At 38.0% G+C, this 17,196-nt stretch overlaps 1 protein-coding gene across 15 annotated transcripts in view; it reads right to left on the bottom strand.

Moving 5' to 3' along the window:
* Positions 1–17,196, bottom strand: part of GPHN (gephyrin) — a 278,830-nt gene that overhangs the window by 181,336 nt on the left and 80,298 nt on the right. For 14 of the 15 annotated variants that reach the window (XM_032188099.1, XM_032188097.1, XM_032188095.1 and 11 more), the window contains exon 2: positions 16,004–16,082. The exons of the other annotated variant lie outside the window; for it this stretch is intronic. In XM_032188099.1, the coding sequence (XP_032043990.1) occupies positions 16,004–16,082 (79 nt within the window). The remainder of the gene's footprint in view (positions 1–16,003; positions 16,083–17,196) is intronic. 15 annotated transcript variants of the gene reach the window in all.

Raw genomic sequence — 17,196 nt, forward strand, 5'->3', positions numbered from 1 at the left:
CACAAGAGAAGACAAAAGTTCAGGAGAATGTCAAGTCTTACACAGGAAATTTTAAAAAGCAGAAGAATGATTCCAATAGTATATCAGAAATGTATCAAAATAAATGTAAGTATAATAGATTTATTTTTATTTTACATAACAATAACACAACACTTCATGCATCAGAAGAAACAAGATGAAAGAGAAGATCAATTTATTTTCTTTAATCAGAAAATAAAGTCAGAAATCACACTGACAAGGCCACTGCAATACTGAAAGGATTCCTCTGTCCTTACTCTAATACTATTATTGTAGTTTTTTTCTTAATAACAGTAAGATTTCAGAGAAAATTTAAACCTTGATATATATATATAAAATGCTATCATGACTACAAATCTGAAAAAAAAAATATGGTTCAAAGGCACAGAGATAGCGAATGATGACAGAATTACTGGGGAGTCATGGCAGGAGGGATATAAATAAAGAGGGATGCAGAAGAAAACAAAATAATAAGGAAGTCTGGGAGAAAAAATAAGTAGTCTGGGAAAAAAAGATTTCCAAAACAAGAAGTTGAAATGGTGGATTGGGTTTACATGGCAAGGTTTTAGTAGTGTTGAGCTAGCAGGGTGGCCGCTGCAAGCAAAGCCCAGCAGCTACCCCATGCCAGATCGGAGCCAGCTCCAGCTGCTCCAAAAGGGACCCGCCCCTGGCCAGAGCTGAGTCAGTTATGGGAGTGATGCTGGTTGGGCCTCTGGGAGAGAAGATTGAAGAAAGAGAAAAAACTGCTGTAAACTGCAGCTGGAGGAATGAGAAAATGTGAGAGGAACAGCCCTGCAGACCCCAAGGTCAGTGCGGCAGGAGGTGCTCCAGGCAGGCAGCAGCAGTTCCCCTGGGGGCTGTGGAGAGGCCCCTGGTGGAGCAGGTGGATGTGGCCTGGAGGAGGCTGCGGCCCATGGAGAGCCCCCACAGGAGCAGGCCCCGGGCCGGAGCTGCAGCCCGTGGAGCAGTTTGCTCCTGGGGGATGGATCCCATGGAGCTGTGTGGGAGCAGTGCTTGAAGAGCTGCTGCCTGTGGGCAGCCCCTGCAGGCTCAGTTCGGGAAGGACGGCATCCCACGGGAGGGACCCCGCGTGGAGCAGGGGCAGAGAGGGACCATGAAGGAGTGGTGGAGATGAAGCGTTAGGGGCTGACCGCAGCCCCCATTGCCCATTCCGCTGCACCGCTCAGGGGAAGGAGGTAGAAGAGGGAGGGGAGAGGTGTTTTTAGTTTGCTTTTAGTTCTCACTGCTCTAGTCTGTTAGTAATACACAATAAATTACATTAATCTTCCTACGCTGAGTCTGTTTTGCCTGTCATGGCAATTGGCGAGTGACCTTCCTGTCCTTAGCTCAGGCCTTGAACCTTCCATCGTATTTTCTCCCTCTGTCTTTGAAGAGAGGTAGTGAGAGAGCAGCTGTGGTGGAGTTCAGCTGCCCATCAGGGTGAAACCACGCCAGACAGAGAAGAGATTGTAGTGGCGGGGAGCACAAGCTAAAGGACCTGAGTGATGAGCAGAAGGAAGAAAACTACACGGAAAAAAGCATACAATCCTGTTGGCTGCAGCATTCCCTGGAGAATAAGAAACCTGATTCCAGCTCACAGCAGAATTTTTGAACTTTAGTTAATAAGGATATATATATGTACGTGCTTTTATTGTGTATGTTTCTGGTTAAAGATTGCTTTTATCTTGGATTTGTATTTGTGATCAAAGGACTTTCAGGTATATGGGTACCATCAAGCCAAGAAATGAAAGAATAAGGCTTATCCTGAGAAGAAGGCTCAATATATATCCACCAAATCAAACGAAACTAAACTAATCAGACCGTTGCTTCCAATGAAAACCTGAAGGACAGATCTAGGGAGTCAGTAGACTAACAAACGCACAGAAGACTCCAGATTCTTATAAGATTCACCCCTCATCCCATGTAGAATAGAACGGGTAGATTTTTACTAGGTTGTTTTAAAATAAGCTGTACTGTCAGCTATATCTGCATCTAAACAGTATCAGGACAAATAGCGGTGCTATTCCTCCACAACAACAGTCATTGCTTTAGCTCAGATTTCCTCCAGCCATATCACCTGACTTTAAACGCTCACTGATGCATAGTAATACCGCGGATAAGTGTCAAGATGTGTTTCATAGCTGCAGAGCCTCCATACCTTAAGCTGCTAAGAATGCACGCTTCTCCAAGTTCAGCAGTGTTCTTCAGAGGGGAGAAACACAATTACCAGTACACATTTAGTTATCTTCATAAATACAACAATAATTACAGTAAATGGCTTTTTTAAAAAAACATGACTTTTCATGCTATGAAGCTTAGATTACAGGTGCATTACCAAGAAGAACAGAGTATCCTCTTTCATCTTAATTAAGGAAAATTAAATATTCAGTAGAAGTATCCTCTAACAAACCTACTTGTACCAATTTCAAAATAATTAGTCGTGAATAAATACAATGTGACAAGCCTTTTATAAATGAAAGAAAGTCAAAGCTGATTACCTGATACCTAAAAATGTTCATTGCATGGTTACCTTTCTGTTGTGTCTCTTAACTCACATTTCAGCTTTACCAGGGAGCACAATGACTCTAATTCTGCCCAACACACCACTAAAGCTGTACAGGCTGCAGGTGGATTTTAAATTTTCAAGTTGAGTTTACGCTGACAGCAAATAAGCTATATTCGATTTTGATTTGTAAAATGAACTGTGTTTGGAAATAAAAAGATGAAGAAACAATGACTCAGTGGGAATAATACACAGATACTGTTGGTAATATAACATTATGATCTTGCAGCTATTAATTATTCTGTGAAAGATAAGGCAGTGATACATGGTTGTTTGGAAGGTACTTATTTTTGCTTTAAACAATTTCTTTTTGCCTACGCACACATAAGCAATTTAAGTTAAGCACTAACTGGGGATTTTTGCTGACACTCTTTACAGAATGGCCAAAGACTGAACAGGTTGTGAAAACCACAGTAGGCCAAACATACTGTACATGTCAAAGCTGACGCATACTGACAGGCTCCTCATTTTTTTCTGGCCCATATCTGTCTCACATGCAACAACCAAGAGGTCTGTTAACAGGCAAACATTATGCAACAGGCATGTGTTCTTTGCTGGAGAAGAAATGAAAGAAGAAATACAAGCAAAGCATCTGATGATTCCTATTTCTGTGGTCTTATCTGCAGCTGACCTGCTCCAAAAATCATTTCACACTGTGAACTTCAAGATTTTCCCCATAGTACTTCCTGCAGCCAGGGAGTACCTACAGAATTTCCATCCCAGAAATAGTTATCTGCAGCTCGCCATCTTCGTCTTCTACAAAGGGACACTTCTTACAATACTGGAGTTTTATTGACTCTTCCTGTCCCCCTTCTAAAGCCAGCTGAGAGCTCTATTATAGAAACACTTCAGGAAGCTTCCACAGTATTCGAAAGATCTGTTTTAGAGAGCAATGAAGTCTATAACACAACTTTGCAATAGATAACTTTGAAGTTAAGCACAAAGCACTAGCAGCCTTCTCATTAAAATAAATTAAAATAATAATCTGAACTCTGAACAGCTACTAGCGACAGCCATCTGAATGATGCATTCTAATGCAAGCTTGCTAATTATTTTTACTACGTTCATTACCTCTTTTGGTAGGATTCTCAGGGGTTTTATTAACAAATGAACTATTAAAAGTAGCAGATGAAGGAATTAAAAAAATCTTGGGTCTGTCTATCTGTTATTTTCAGACAGCTATAGCAGCATCCCACATCCGATCACAGCCAACTCTGTACCACAGCGAGGGTGGCACTGAGCCACAACTAATAAACCATGCTGAGAGGGAAAGCCGTGTTGGCTGGTGCTCAGCATAAGGACATCTATGTTACAAACAGACGGCTCACAGTACAGACAGCACCTGTATGCTTGCTTAGCATTATTTGGCAGAAAGGTATTAATACGACACTATATAATTTATATTAATTATACAATTTAGATAATACGTATATAATACGCCACATGTTGTAACAGTGTAATCAGGAACAGTGTGCTAACTCTTCCACAAGAATGATTTAAATGAAGAACTTTATACAAACAAATTATCTGTTAAGGAAATTTTACTCATTTATATCAGTTTGAGTTCTTACAAAACTTGGTTAAGAACTACCTGGTAACTTAATGGTGAAAGATTTTCACCAGAATATGCAATTCAATTACAGTGAAAGCATTTGTGCATCATAACATTTTTAACAATGTTTCTCAGTGAAAGGTTTTAAGAACACACTGGGATGAAATCAAGTATTACATTTTCTTTTAGTTACACAGCTTAGTTTCATTTTCAACATTTCAGTAATTTTTCTGGCCAAATACAAAATATTTATCCCTGAGTTTATGCACTTTTTCCTTCCTTATGGACCTAGGGCTCGCTTGGTATTTTTAGCCCTATTTGATCCCTTAAACACTTAAGTTATCTCTCAGTATTTCTCTTCATCACAAGCAGCACTGAACAAACACACACAGACATCACTATTAGATTTTTATACTAATAGCAGTTGTAAAACAAGATCTGATCTTATTTCTTGACTTATCTTTCTATTTGAAAGCTAATCAATAGTACCAGTCAGAGAAAGTGTTACTTTCTACTGCCTGAAAACACGAACTCTAGCTATGAATTGAGTGTTCAGAAAGGCTCTTGAGTATTAGGTACTGGTCAACATGACTCACTTTTAACAATTTCTCCAAGACCAATCTCTGCCTCCTGTCCAGCACACAACCTTTCAAGCTTTATCTTCCTTCTCTCAAGGCTGAGGAACATACAGAACAATACTGTTCTCCAGGGATTGGGAGATTTTTCTCCTGTAGCCTCATACTGGAGGAGGTGGCTTCTTTTCTCCCACTAGATTGTTACCAGAGCACCCTCAAAAGATAGAATAGAGGCAGACCTGCTGCTGAACTCAACAAAGCAACCTATCAGGCTAGGGACCAGTAACTCGAGCTGGTATTTTTGTCCATGTATTTTTAAAATGTAGCAGCACCAGAAGCAGATGTAAAATCTGAATAGTGCAGATAGGTATCAGGTATATATGAGTGTGTTATTTGAACATTCAGTCCTCTTCCAGAGTAGCAGAATGTCAAAAGATTTTCCATGACAGCATTTCCTCAAGCAGCCTTTGCGGAGATAGAAAGGACGATAGAAAGGTACCATGACGGAGTCCCTGTTTGCTGAAGGAAAGGCCACTACTTCTGGAAAACGTATACCAGCCTTCTCCTTGTCATGAAATTTTCAGGGGGCTGCACTTTGCCATTACTCAATTCATCTGCATCTCAGGAAACACAAATTCCTTTGGGATACTGTAATTGTAGAAACTAATGGTGCCTACCTCTGTGTATATACTTACAGCCACAGCTCTTACCCAAATATGTCATTTCAAAATTTGCCCTTCATGGTATTTTTGAATAATATTTGCTCAATGATTGCTGAGCTGTTGTTGCTACTCCACTGACAATTCTAGTGGGTTTCTGAAGCCCACTGGATAGGAGGGGTGTGGAAGGGGCTATAAGGGACATGGTTTAGTGATGCAGCTCGGTAGGTCAGGTTGATGGTTGGACCTGATGATCTTTTCCAACCTAGATGATTCTGTAATTACAGTGACGATATGGTGAGACAATAGCTTGCTATTACAGTATCTAATAATCTGAGAAAGTAAGAACTGGTAGAACCTGCAGCTAGTGCACTGCCTTGTGCAGAAGAACAAAACTTGTACAAAGAACCAACACTTTATATGCCCAGGTAACAATAAAAAATAACAGACTTGAGAAAGCTCTGTATACATGCCACTTCTAATGAAGAGGAACACAGAGAAAGAAAGAAAAAATGTGAAGAATAAACACCCCTCTGATAAATTAAAGAACTCTCAGCTAATAAGGGAGGGCAGTTCTCATTATTCTGTCTATCCACAGCTGAAGAAAATGAGGACTTGGACAGAAATAGTTCTAATTAATCTAAAGAATATTAACAACTGATAAAACTGGTTCATTGGCGGAATGAAAGTAATTCCAATCTTCAGCTGAGATGCCACTGAAACAAATTTTAAGAGAAGACATTTAAGAGAGACTGTGTTACAGAAATAGAAAGAAAAAGGCATTTCTAAGTATTGCTAGCATTGCCACAGATTAGTTCTATCCCTTTACAAAACATCAGTATATTAAGCTATGCAGAAATATCCAAGCTGGAGTTAATAGAAAGCTTGGATACTGATAACCATGCAGCCATGGTGAGACTGAAGTCAAAAATTATGACAAAACCTTCCTGAGAAGCCTGATACTCATTCAGCCCATGGTAGCAATGTGACCTACTATCAATATTTGTAAAATAGCTTCTGTGTATCTACATACGCTGCTCCACACACAAGGTTTGTTTCCTCATTTACACCATGAAAATAAGTGTACCAAGTCAAAGGTAATAAAACTTGTGACCAGCTCCTGTGCATGGTAAGCATTTCTAAGCTTCCCATAAAACATAATCAAACCCTTTTGTTTAGCACAAAGAATAAAGTGGCTAAGTAGAGGCTTGAGAGTGCAAGGGCTAACTGGAGTTTGAGGTGTGTGTAGGAGAAGGCAGAACAAGAGGAACTGCAAATGGTACCCTGAAGGGAGACAAAAGAAGAAAACAAACAAACAAACAAACAAACAAAAACTCCTAGCATGGAATTCACTCAGCTGTAACTGGGATTTCTGAGCAAGAATTTGAGCTGATTATGTGTCTTCCAACTAGGTTTAAAAGAACTTAGGAGTATTTGTGTTTCGTATATATATAATCAAAATGCTCTGCTAAACCATGCAGGCAGAAGCAGGCACACTTCACACTGTGACTAAGAAAGTAGCAAAAAGGGAAGAAGTTCTTAGTTTTGATTTCATAAATATACACTTCACAAAATTCTTACACAATGCAGAACTGAATGTTCTGTACAACTGCAAAATATGTAAAATTTAAATAGGTTTGAAACCTCCAAATCTTTAATAGTTCATCTACTACAAATGCTTATGTATAAGCAAAATAATGAAGTACACATGCATACTCCAACTATTGGGACATGAATTTTTATTATCTTACTTACCTTTTGGCCACAAATTCATTTCTTGAACATGTAGTTGTGATGCTGCTAACTTTTGAAAAACAATGCGGAGCCTACTGTTAAAAATATGAATCAGTCTGTCAAGAGTCTTCCTTCATCCACCCACACTGTGAACGGCCCTTGAAAGCTATCTGCCTAAGGCTTGTGGCAGGCAGCATTCACTCCTTACCCAGGAAGCGGTACACCAAAACATACAAACTGTGTTCCTTTGCATTTTTCTTGCTTTTTTGTTTTCAGAAGGAATTCAATGCTGAAAGATCCCGAGATAATGCTTTCTTTTTTTTTAAGCCAACTGTATCCAAATAATAGTCTGTAGATACTGCCCAATTAACTTAAAAAATAAAGGACAGTTTCAAGATTAATGAAAACATAAATGCATCCTGGAATTTTTCTTAATGGTTTGTACTCTGGAACAGAAACTTGAAATATAATAGGATGACACTTCTGAAGCCTCTGATTTTGCCCTGAAAATCATGGAGGTTTAGATGAAAATGAAGTTCTAATGAAACTGCTAGGATTCGTTGAATTAAAATGTATTCAAATCTAATTTTCAGAGCACTGCAGATGTGGTAGAGCATGCATAATACAGAGTTTCCTGAAGGATACGCACACAAAACCAGCACAGCCAGAGCTACAGGCATGGTACAGACACAGCAGCTGCTTGTGCTACTGCGCTCTGCTTCACAGCCAGCAACAACACAGCCATCTCAGAACCACTGTGCTAAAAATCTTTCCATCTCACTACCCTGTCCCTATAGCAAATGTCTTTCCAGCCTCTCTTAGATAAACATGGTGGTGTGGTGCTTTTTTGTTGTTGTTGTTGTTGTTGTTGTTTTTTAATGTGAGCAGAAAAGAGAAGTTTCTGCTAAAAATAATCTTTACTTTTCAAGCACATTTGTATCTTTCAGCACATGGCTTGGAAAAATGGAACACAGTAGTGAAGAAGACCCAACCAATAAATAAAATATTTTTAAAAAGAAAATAAAATCACAGGAACAAATGCAATATGGCTTGTTAAAATGGAGAAAATGAGACGTTCCAGTTTTGTGTTTTGGCATTTAATAGTCCTCCCATCATCAATTTTGTCGTTGAACACTTGCTACTGAATGTTTCGACATATGGTACCAAGAGCATGGTATAGAGCATGCTAATCGTACAGAATGCTTGTGACGGCGAGAGCAACATACTAAATGAAGATGGGAGAAAGAGATCTCTCAATGTGAATTTTTTAAATGGGTAATGCAATCATGGTCAGTCAAACAATACTCAAGAGCACCCTGAATTTCCTAATATAATCAACTATCTGAAAATGACAACAAAAATAAGTTTATTGGAAACAGTGCTTTTTCAACCAAAAATACAACTTTACAGATAAGACACATTCTCCAGTCTAAATTCAATAACAAAAATAAATAAATAAATAGAATATTCTATTAGAATGAGTTTTTATTAAAATACAGTGAATGGGATGAAATTGGAGGTAAAAATAGAGATGCTGCAGCTAAAGAAAAGGCAAAAAGCTTAAAAAGAATTATTAAACTATAAAGGAAGCATTTAATGTTGTAGTATGAGTGTGTTTCTTTGAAATAACTGTCTGCAGAAAATGAGCTGAGGTAGTTTTTGATTCCTTGATGTGTCAGTTTGAACATCAAGGCTATCACCATCCATAGAAAATACACTTATGCCCTGGATATGCTTGCGTTGTTTGCATGGTAGCACAGATAAAGGGGAAAGGCACTAAGTGAAGAATCCATAGTAAAATTCAAATTATATTAAAGGATGGTAAGAAAAGTGTGCAGGAAAACAACACAAGGATTACTGTGTGATAAATATACTTCTTCCTTCTTAAACCACCGTCTGTACAGGCTTCTGTTGTGCAGTCCTAAAAATAAAGTGATTTTAAGGAGTCCCTAAGAACAAATGATGGCAGGACAACTCTAATTCAGAAAGTGATCTAGAATTTAAATAGGAGTAGTATTGCATATAAGCATAAAAACATCTCTGAGCAGCAATTTTCTGTACCTCAATGACAGAATCATTACTGAGATGTGGGGCAAAGACTTCCTTTACGTCTGAAGCCGTGTTCTGTTACAGTCTTTCAGCAGCAGCTGATTTGTTTCCCTGCTAACTTAATCTATAGTGCAGAAACGTACACAAATTTCATAGAAGCTTTCTCTAATGAAGACACTCCCTTCAAGTATTTATAGCTTTGGCAAAATGTATCCTGTCCTACAAAAACACTCCTGTCCGGGAGTCAGCTCACAATTGATTTTCAGAAGAAAAAGCATTTCAGAAGAGCATTTAGTCATTTTTAGTAGCGAGGTTAGAGGAGAGAATTTTTTTTTCCTGTAATAAATTATTACAACTCCTGTGCCGGGAGTGTCTCCATTACTAGGAGTTCCAAATTTAACTTGAGCCGTGTCGGGGAAGCCTGCTCTACTTTCAAGGACAAGTCTTCGCTGACCTCATAGAAAAATGTTCCAAGTTCACATGTGCTCCATTTCTTAGGAAATTTACTACGCCTGCAATAAGAATATGAGAACTGCCACACCAGCTCATTCTAGAGGTCAACACAACTCGGTACCCTCTTTCTCGTGTTGAGAAACGAATGCTTAGGGAATAAATACAACATGGAGCATTACCTGTCCTCTGGTACACACTTCCTGCCTGTTGCCATCTTCAGATCAGGAGCTTTGCATGTGCATGATTAATAGCTACAGTAGGCACATCAATCGAATCCCTTTTTTTTATCTATCATCTCTACTCCAGGCTTCCACATTATGTTACCTCAATTATGAAATATTCAGTTCTGATCCACTTGAGTAAGTATGGACATTTAGTCATTTTAAACCTGTTGTCTGAAGTTCCTCCTGTCACAATTTTTGAACTACACAGTGAATAGCTGTCTCTTTGGCTTTTTTTTTTTTTTTTTTTTTTTTGCTATTCATTCTGTGTACCTCCACCACGAGTTATTTCTTAGTTAAGGTGAACCGTTCTAGTGTTTTTAATCTGTGGAAGCAGTACCAAATCTTCTGCATATGAAGAAGACAGTACATCTCCCTAACTGCTGCTGATCTGTTTGTTCCAACAAACAACACTTATCCATTTATAACTTGGTTTCAGAACAAATCAGAGAAAAGAAACATTTCTTCAGACAGCTCCATTAAAGAGAAATCCATTTGATTAAAAACCTTCTCATTACACAAAAGATGACCGGTCACAGATCCCACAAGCACAGGAGTTCCCCAAACACATTTAGGGAAAGGCCCTAGGCTACAGCACTTCGGGCAGAGCCAGCAGAGAAGGGATGAGCCCATGGCAGGGAGGCAACAACCCGCTCCTCGCAGCAACACCTCCCTGGCCAGTCTCAGCACCGGGGCTGCACAGCCTCTGCTTCCGCAGCAACTTCTTCAGCTCCTTGATCAGCTCAGCAAATTCTGAATTGCAGGCTACTGCAGAGCGCTGCTGCAGTAAACAGAAGAAAATTCTTTTGCAGAATTTGGAAACCATATGAGGACAGCAGACAAGTTTCTCGTGCACGTAGCTACTATTTGTAGATAAAACTGACTTAGACCTTTAAAGAGGTTAGAGAAGATTCCTTTGGGGCAAGCTGTAAAAAATAAGTAGTTGAAAGTTACTAAGTGCTTAAGAAAGGTAGGTATTTTTGTGACATTTGCTTTGCCACAGACTGCAAAGGTTTTGCTTCAGATGGATTAGGCATTGCTATAGGTTTATAAGCCATTAAGCCTAAAGAGCCGTAGAAAAAATGCATGCAACACGAGCAATTTTTGCTACAAACTGCCAAGGACACTTGTATATTGAGAAAATTGTTTTCTTGAAGTGTAATAAAAAAGATCTGAAGAGTGGTTTTCTCTCAAATAATCAGTATGCCTAAACAGCGAGTCCCTTATGAAACATTGTAGGAAACACTTGGGGACTTGTTCATACAGTTGCAGGTAAAAATCATCAACTGCTAGACAGCTTTCTTCAAGTGAAGACACTGTCAAATTTTACATCCACAGACTTAACACTGTATTTATCAGGTCTCCAACCCACAGCACAGCTTATGTCTTCAGTGAGATAAATGATCAGAGTTCTTCAAGAATTCCTTTCTTCATCTTCTGAGGACTGGCTCTCAGTCATTAAGATTGAGTGACAACTTCTAATACTCTCATAATTCGTTCCAAAAGATGTATTTCATGTGAGGAGAAACTAGGTACAACAAGCCAGTGACAAAGACTTCTGTAAGATTTGTGTTCTCCCATGGACAAATGGAATTCAGTGTTCATCTAGGAGTTTCTGACGCAGACCTGTTAAACTCCTGGATTATTAACGTTTTGGTTGTCTTTCTAATACAGTTACATGGAGGGTGAATAACATTTGCTTCTCACAGCTTTTACAAAAGCAAAAAAAAAACAAAAAGTTTCTGCAGTACATAGGCATGAAAACAACTTCGGATCTCCTGTCTGAAGTTACCTATTTTTCCCTTTTTTGTCTTATATCCCATCTTTTCATTAAAGTCAGCTAATCCGAAGGAGATATGAAACACAGTTCAGATGCGATGTCAGTTTGCCTAGAAGGAAGGAAATTATTCAGGATCTCTTAGATCTGGTTCATCTCAAAGAATCTCTTAAGATGTTCCTAAAACAAATGCATATCAGTGAATATGTGTGGCAGCAGTTACTGAAGCGCACAGGAAGTTTAAAAGCATCCTCCTTTTTGCACAGACAAGTATTTTATAAACTGTGTGTCTACATATAGGCTACAGCTGAAAGGAGCATCTCATAAAGTGACCAAAAGAGCTATAACTTGACAAAGTCTACACCTGGATTTTCTGCTTGAAGTAGGTGGAGGTATAAACCTAATCCTCTAACGATCTGATGGTTCATGCCTCAGAGATGCATCTGAAGTAACTTACAGTTAGAAGAAATTTAGTAGTAAGGAACCTAGGAGGAATTTCAGGAGGCCATACTGAATGCTGTCTAGCCAATTTCTCTTCTCCATCCCCACTGCTCAGAAGGAGTGGAAGAAAGAGGGCAGCGTTCAGCCTGCTCCTAAGCAAGGAACAAAGTGAACTGCTCAACTTTCTGTCTTTACTTAAGCACCAGCTTGAGGAATTCTGCCTTGCTACAAAGCCTCAAGGATCTCCCCACAAGATCATGACTTTGCTAGCATCTTAGGCTGTTCCACTGCATTTTACCTCAACCCAACATAGTTTGAAGAACATCTGCTCCATCATGTAAGAACAAGCAGTCTACTTCCTACAATTACGCTGCCTGTCTGCAGCTCTGCCGTCTAGGACCATTCATGGAAAGACACCTATCGTCTTCTCATGTAGGTAAAGCTCCCCTTCTGTAATACAAAATTTTAAATATCTTTTTGTGTTACTTGTATGGGAGAAAGGGCTGGAGTGCATGCATCATCTAAGCCAAATCAGAATGTTGAATGCTCGTACCAATGTGAACTTACCTATACAGCAATCATACTAAGTTCTACCTGGTTTTTGTAACTGTGCTGATTCTAAGCTACCAGAAAGCACTCCTTTTTAATAGAAGAAAGGAAGAAAATTGCCCTTCCTTCCTTCCTTCTCTACACATACATAACATCAGATATACAGAGACTGTGATCTGCACAGCTTTCCCTGACAGTCTCAGAAATAGATTCTAGTTTCTTTACCATCCTGACATTTAGAATTATTTTCTAACTATCCAATCTCATCTGCTACAAAGTGAACTAGTTCTTCCTCATCAGTCCCCCAAAAACAATCTCTAATAATTTGTATATTCTGTAGGCAATTTTTACTTTATCTTTTCCAGTGTTGTTCTCTAAATGAAATAACATGTCACGCACCGCACTTCGTCTTCTCTTGCTGTTCTCCTACACACCTCCGTATCTTAAAGTTTTGTTTCCTAAACTGGCTGTTGTATACAGCAACATCAGCTTATGCAATGAATAAAGAATAGCAGTGAACTCTCAAATGAGCTTTCCAGTTGAGCTTCTAATCAACTTTTTGTTGAAATTCAACTTTTCTGTAATTAACTACAAAATGAGATTTAAGTGTAGTGTTGTTGCATGCTTCCTCCTCCCACAGTGACTCAGTAACTCCACATTTTATGTTTATTTGATAGGTTTGCTTTTTTTTTTTCTTAAGCAGCATTTCTATTTTCACTGACAGAGAGACTCAGTCTCCTAATTTGGGCAGCAGAGCCTTTATTACCCAGGATGACAGAATTGAAAGCAGATCAGGTTTACAAAGTCCAGACAGTTCTAGCTCGGAAATCAATTGGAGAAAAAAAACTGCCCTGATAATTAAGCACACTTGATATAAATCAGACACTAATCCAAAAACCCTACAATGCTATCAGTGCAGAGACTCATTTCAATGTAAAGCCACACTTCCAGCCCTGCAGAAAAAGAATCCATTTGACAGCTTTCTGCAATAACAGAAGAGAAATTCTGTCTGTGATAGAGCTAGAAGTGACAAACAAGGGAGATGCCAATACAGTTTGGAAAACTGTAACAAAGAGCTAAATCTCACAAGAGATGGACACTATTCAAAAATGTATTTTATATGATGTATCAAACCATCCTAAGAGAAAAACACAAACTTTTTTTGATACCATGCTCTAGGTGTATTATATTGTATTTCTACCCTGACTGCAAGCCTATCTGCTCTTAATGTGAACTCCTGTTAAATGTATACGCCAATCAAGTATTTATATGCTAATGAACCTAGAAACTTTTGCACTCTCTTTGTTAAACTACTTTATTGGTGTCACACATTACATATGTACTCCAAACCTTTCAAGTGACAGAGGCCTTCACAGAGAGAGCACCAGATTTTTTTTTTATGTAAATCTGATGTTGGTATGAGATATATCAGATTACAAAGAAAAGAGGCAGTTGATCTACAGTCAGAGTGAATGAGCACCAAAGAAATCCTAAACTGTAGATATTAAACTGTCAAAGAGGATGAACTAAATGTTATTTTGTTATTTAACCACTGCAGGTGAAAATTTTAGCCAAATACTCTGAAGTCTTAAAATAAACTTTATTTTATTTCAGAAAAGGTTAAAACATCTCTTTGACTGACAGTCATTCTTCAGCCCCATATTATCCTTTTGCATTTCTCGTGCACCATGAAGGATTCAGAAACCATGACACCTTAAAGTCAGATACAGAAGGCTGGGCTGAATAATACAGCCTTAAATGTTGGATTACTTCTTTGTATTTGAAGACTCATTCACACAATTACAACATCTTGCAAGAACTCTTAATAGGCACTCAGTACTAAAACTGCAAGAATGTCAATTTGGAAAGACAAAACCAAGTATATATAGTCCTATCATTAGGCAGAAAGAAGCCGACTTTTCTTGCATTATTTCCTGTCACACAATAGAAATGTCATAACAGTCCTTGATAACTAATGGAAGTTTTTGACTGTATCCAATCTTTCAAAGTCAGTGATAAAAAGGGGTACTTTGCAGTCACTTACACTTCTATGTCATAAGCAACAGAAATCCATTTATTTTATTTTAAAGATTATAATAATATATTGCAATCTTCATGTAAATTATGTTCAGGGCAGGAAACTGGAAGATTTCATCACTTTCTGTAAATGGCATGGAGAATCATTCTACACCAAATGCAACAAAAGTAACTTTCTGAAGGTAATCTCCACAGGTGCAAAACCAAAACTGTGTGCTACATATAAGCTTACTTGCAGCTCAAAACAACACATACAATTATCAATGGGAAAATAAAACACCTCAAAGACAAATTCAGGTTAAAAATGAAGTCCTTCAATTTTGACACTTAAAATTTAGTAAATTCTATAAAAATTCTTCTTTCATTCATTCTGTGAATCTCAAGCAACAATTCTACTTGTCCCCTGTACCTCTATCATTTTGGAAGCATAAATTATGATATATTAAATATACTACATAAAAGTTTCCCAATAATGCATGTATACATGCATAATGCCGTTTATCTGTGTCAATGTGACAAAACATTCTGCATTCACTTCAATTACTAAAAATCACCTGTAAATGAAATAAGATGTCAAATATGCCTTCTTTTCTACTACTTCCCAAACACTGCTAAAAAACGTGCTCTGCTGCCATACAGGCTCCATCATGTTAGGACTCACTGAGGAATGAATGCACTATTATTCCTGTTAAAAAGATGTGATTTTTTTCCTCTCCTTCCCTTCCCTCCACAACAGGTGGTACACTTGGGCACACTAGCAAGAACATTTTCAGCCAGTACTAAAATTAACTGAATAGAATAAACAAAAGTTTTCTAAAATTCAAGTCTGGCTCAGAGCTCATGAGATAGAATTTTGTTTTAGAGGAAGATACCACACAGATGAAGAGCACTAGTCTTGCCATGCGGTAAAAAAGTAGATCATCCATACACTTGAATCAAAATAAGTAGTGGAAAAAGGAATGAGTATCAGCTGTATGTAATCAGGTACAAAGTAAAAAAAAAAAAAATTAACATTAAGATAACTGACAATAACAATTATCCAGTAATCTCCTTGTGGCTCCTACTTCAACAAAGAGGGGTGACAATGTACATATAGTTCTTCCACAGAAATACTTGGACATACAATCTCTTTCCTCTGGTGATTGCTCTTTATACCCTTTACTGTATGTGCTTACTGGATGTTAGCTCATGATCAGAAGTAGATAGAAAACATGGTTTTAATAATATGTGCCTGTATTAAAGCCTCACAACTTGGCAAACATATTATCACCAAAGCAGTAAGTGTACATCATACTACTGATATAATGACAAAACTACTCACAATGATATCATGAAGAAGCTTTTCTTTGCTTAGCAATAAGAGCCAGATACTCACAAAGAAGGGTCTTGGACCAGATCTTTAAGGTTTATCCCACTACGATCCTCGGCAAGGTTCCTGAAGCAACTGTCACTCACTAAAAAAAATAGAAATAAAATTAAAACAAAACAAAACAAAACAGAGAAACAAAAGAGGTGGAAATTTAAGAATGAAATGTGGCTCTGTTGATTAACTAATAATCTTTTTGGGTGTTGTGTGTAATTTGACACTCACATAGGAAGTCTGATTTTCAGCAACATTTCACCTAATTTTAAGGTAAGTCAACTGAATGGGAAGTGATAAACAATATATCACAGATTACATAAAAATAAGCAGCTTCAACCTAGCATCCTTAGTACTTTTACATCTGCATGTACACGAAGTCTCCAAAGCAACCCTGGATGCACAATATACACAGATACTGACACAAATAACAGGAGAATCCTTAATCATGCATGGTTCTGTATTCTTTAGCTAATCAGAGACAGTGAGTTGCTATGTGTTTAACATTGTAGATTACAATTGTTCATGAGTTAGATGTTTAACATAAGCAATTGCCAAGACAAACAGTTAAGAGCAAAAAACTATCCAAATGGCTTATAATCAACTTACAAAGTTCATATGAAGCAACCTTATTTACTGCAACAATTAAGGAAACTGCAACACAGTAAATTTCACAAAGTCTAAAAGAATATTAGTGTGTTTTTGTTTTCTTCACTACGTAAAAAAAATGATACGATTCACCCCTGAAACTCCAAATCCTTTCTCTTTGCTAACTGTATTAGCACAGGTACTCCGTTCACACATGGGCTCATTTCTCTCAATGTGACAGTCAATTTGAGAGGTTGAAAGAAAGTGCTGGTACAAATGCTCTAATAAATCAGCCTCAGTTCAAAGGAGTTATATTTATTTCTGACTACTTCGAACTTTCTGATGAACACAGAGGTTGTGATATGGCAAAATCAGTGTAAAGATGAATTTTCTGTAATTAGCAAAGTAATCTGACAGACCAAGCGAAGCTTGTGAAGAAATGCACTACTGCTCGCTTTCCGATACACAACACAGCCTCTCTTACAGTTGACGAAAGGGAATGCATTTCAAATCATCTGCAAAAATCACGTGCTCCTACTTCTCTCTAATTGCGATACTCTCTCCAATTTACATCTATGAGTATTCATGTGCATCATCAACACCGAAAAAATGCACGTTGT

The sequence above is a fragment of the Aythya fuligula genome, chromosome 5 (assembly GCF_009819795.1).
Source record: "Aythya fuligula isolate bAytFul2 chromosome 5, bAytFul2.pri, whole genome shotgun sequence".
NCBI lineage: Eukaryota > Metazoa > Chordata > Aves > Anseriformes > Anatidae > Aythya > Aythya fuligula.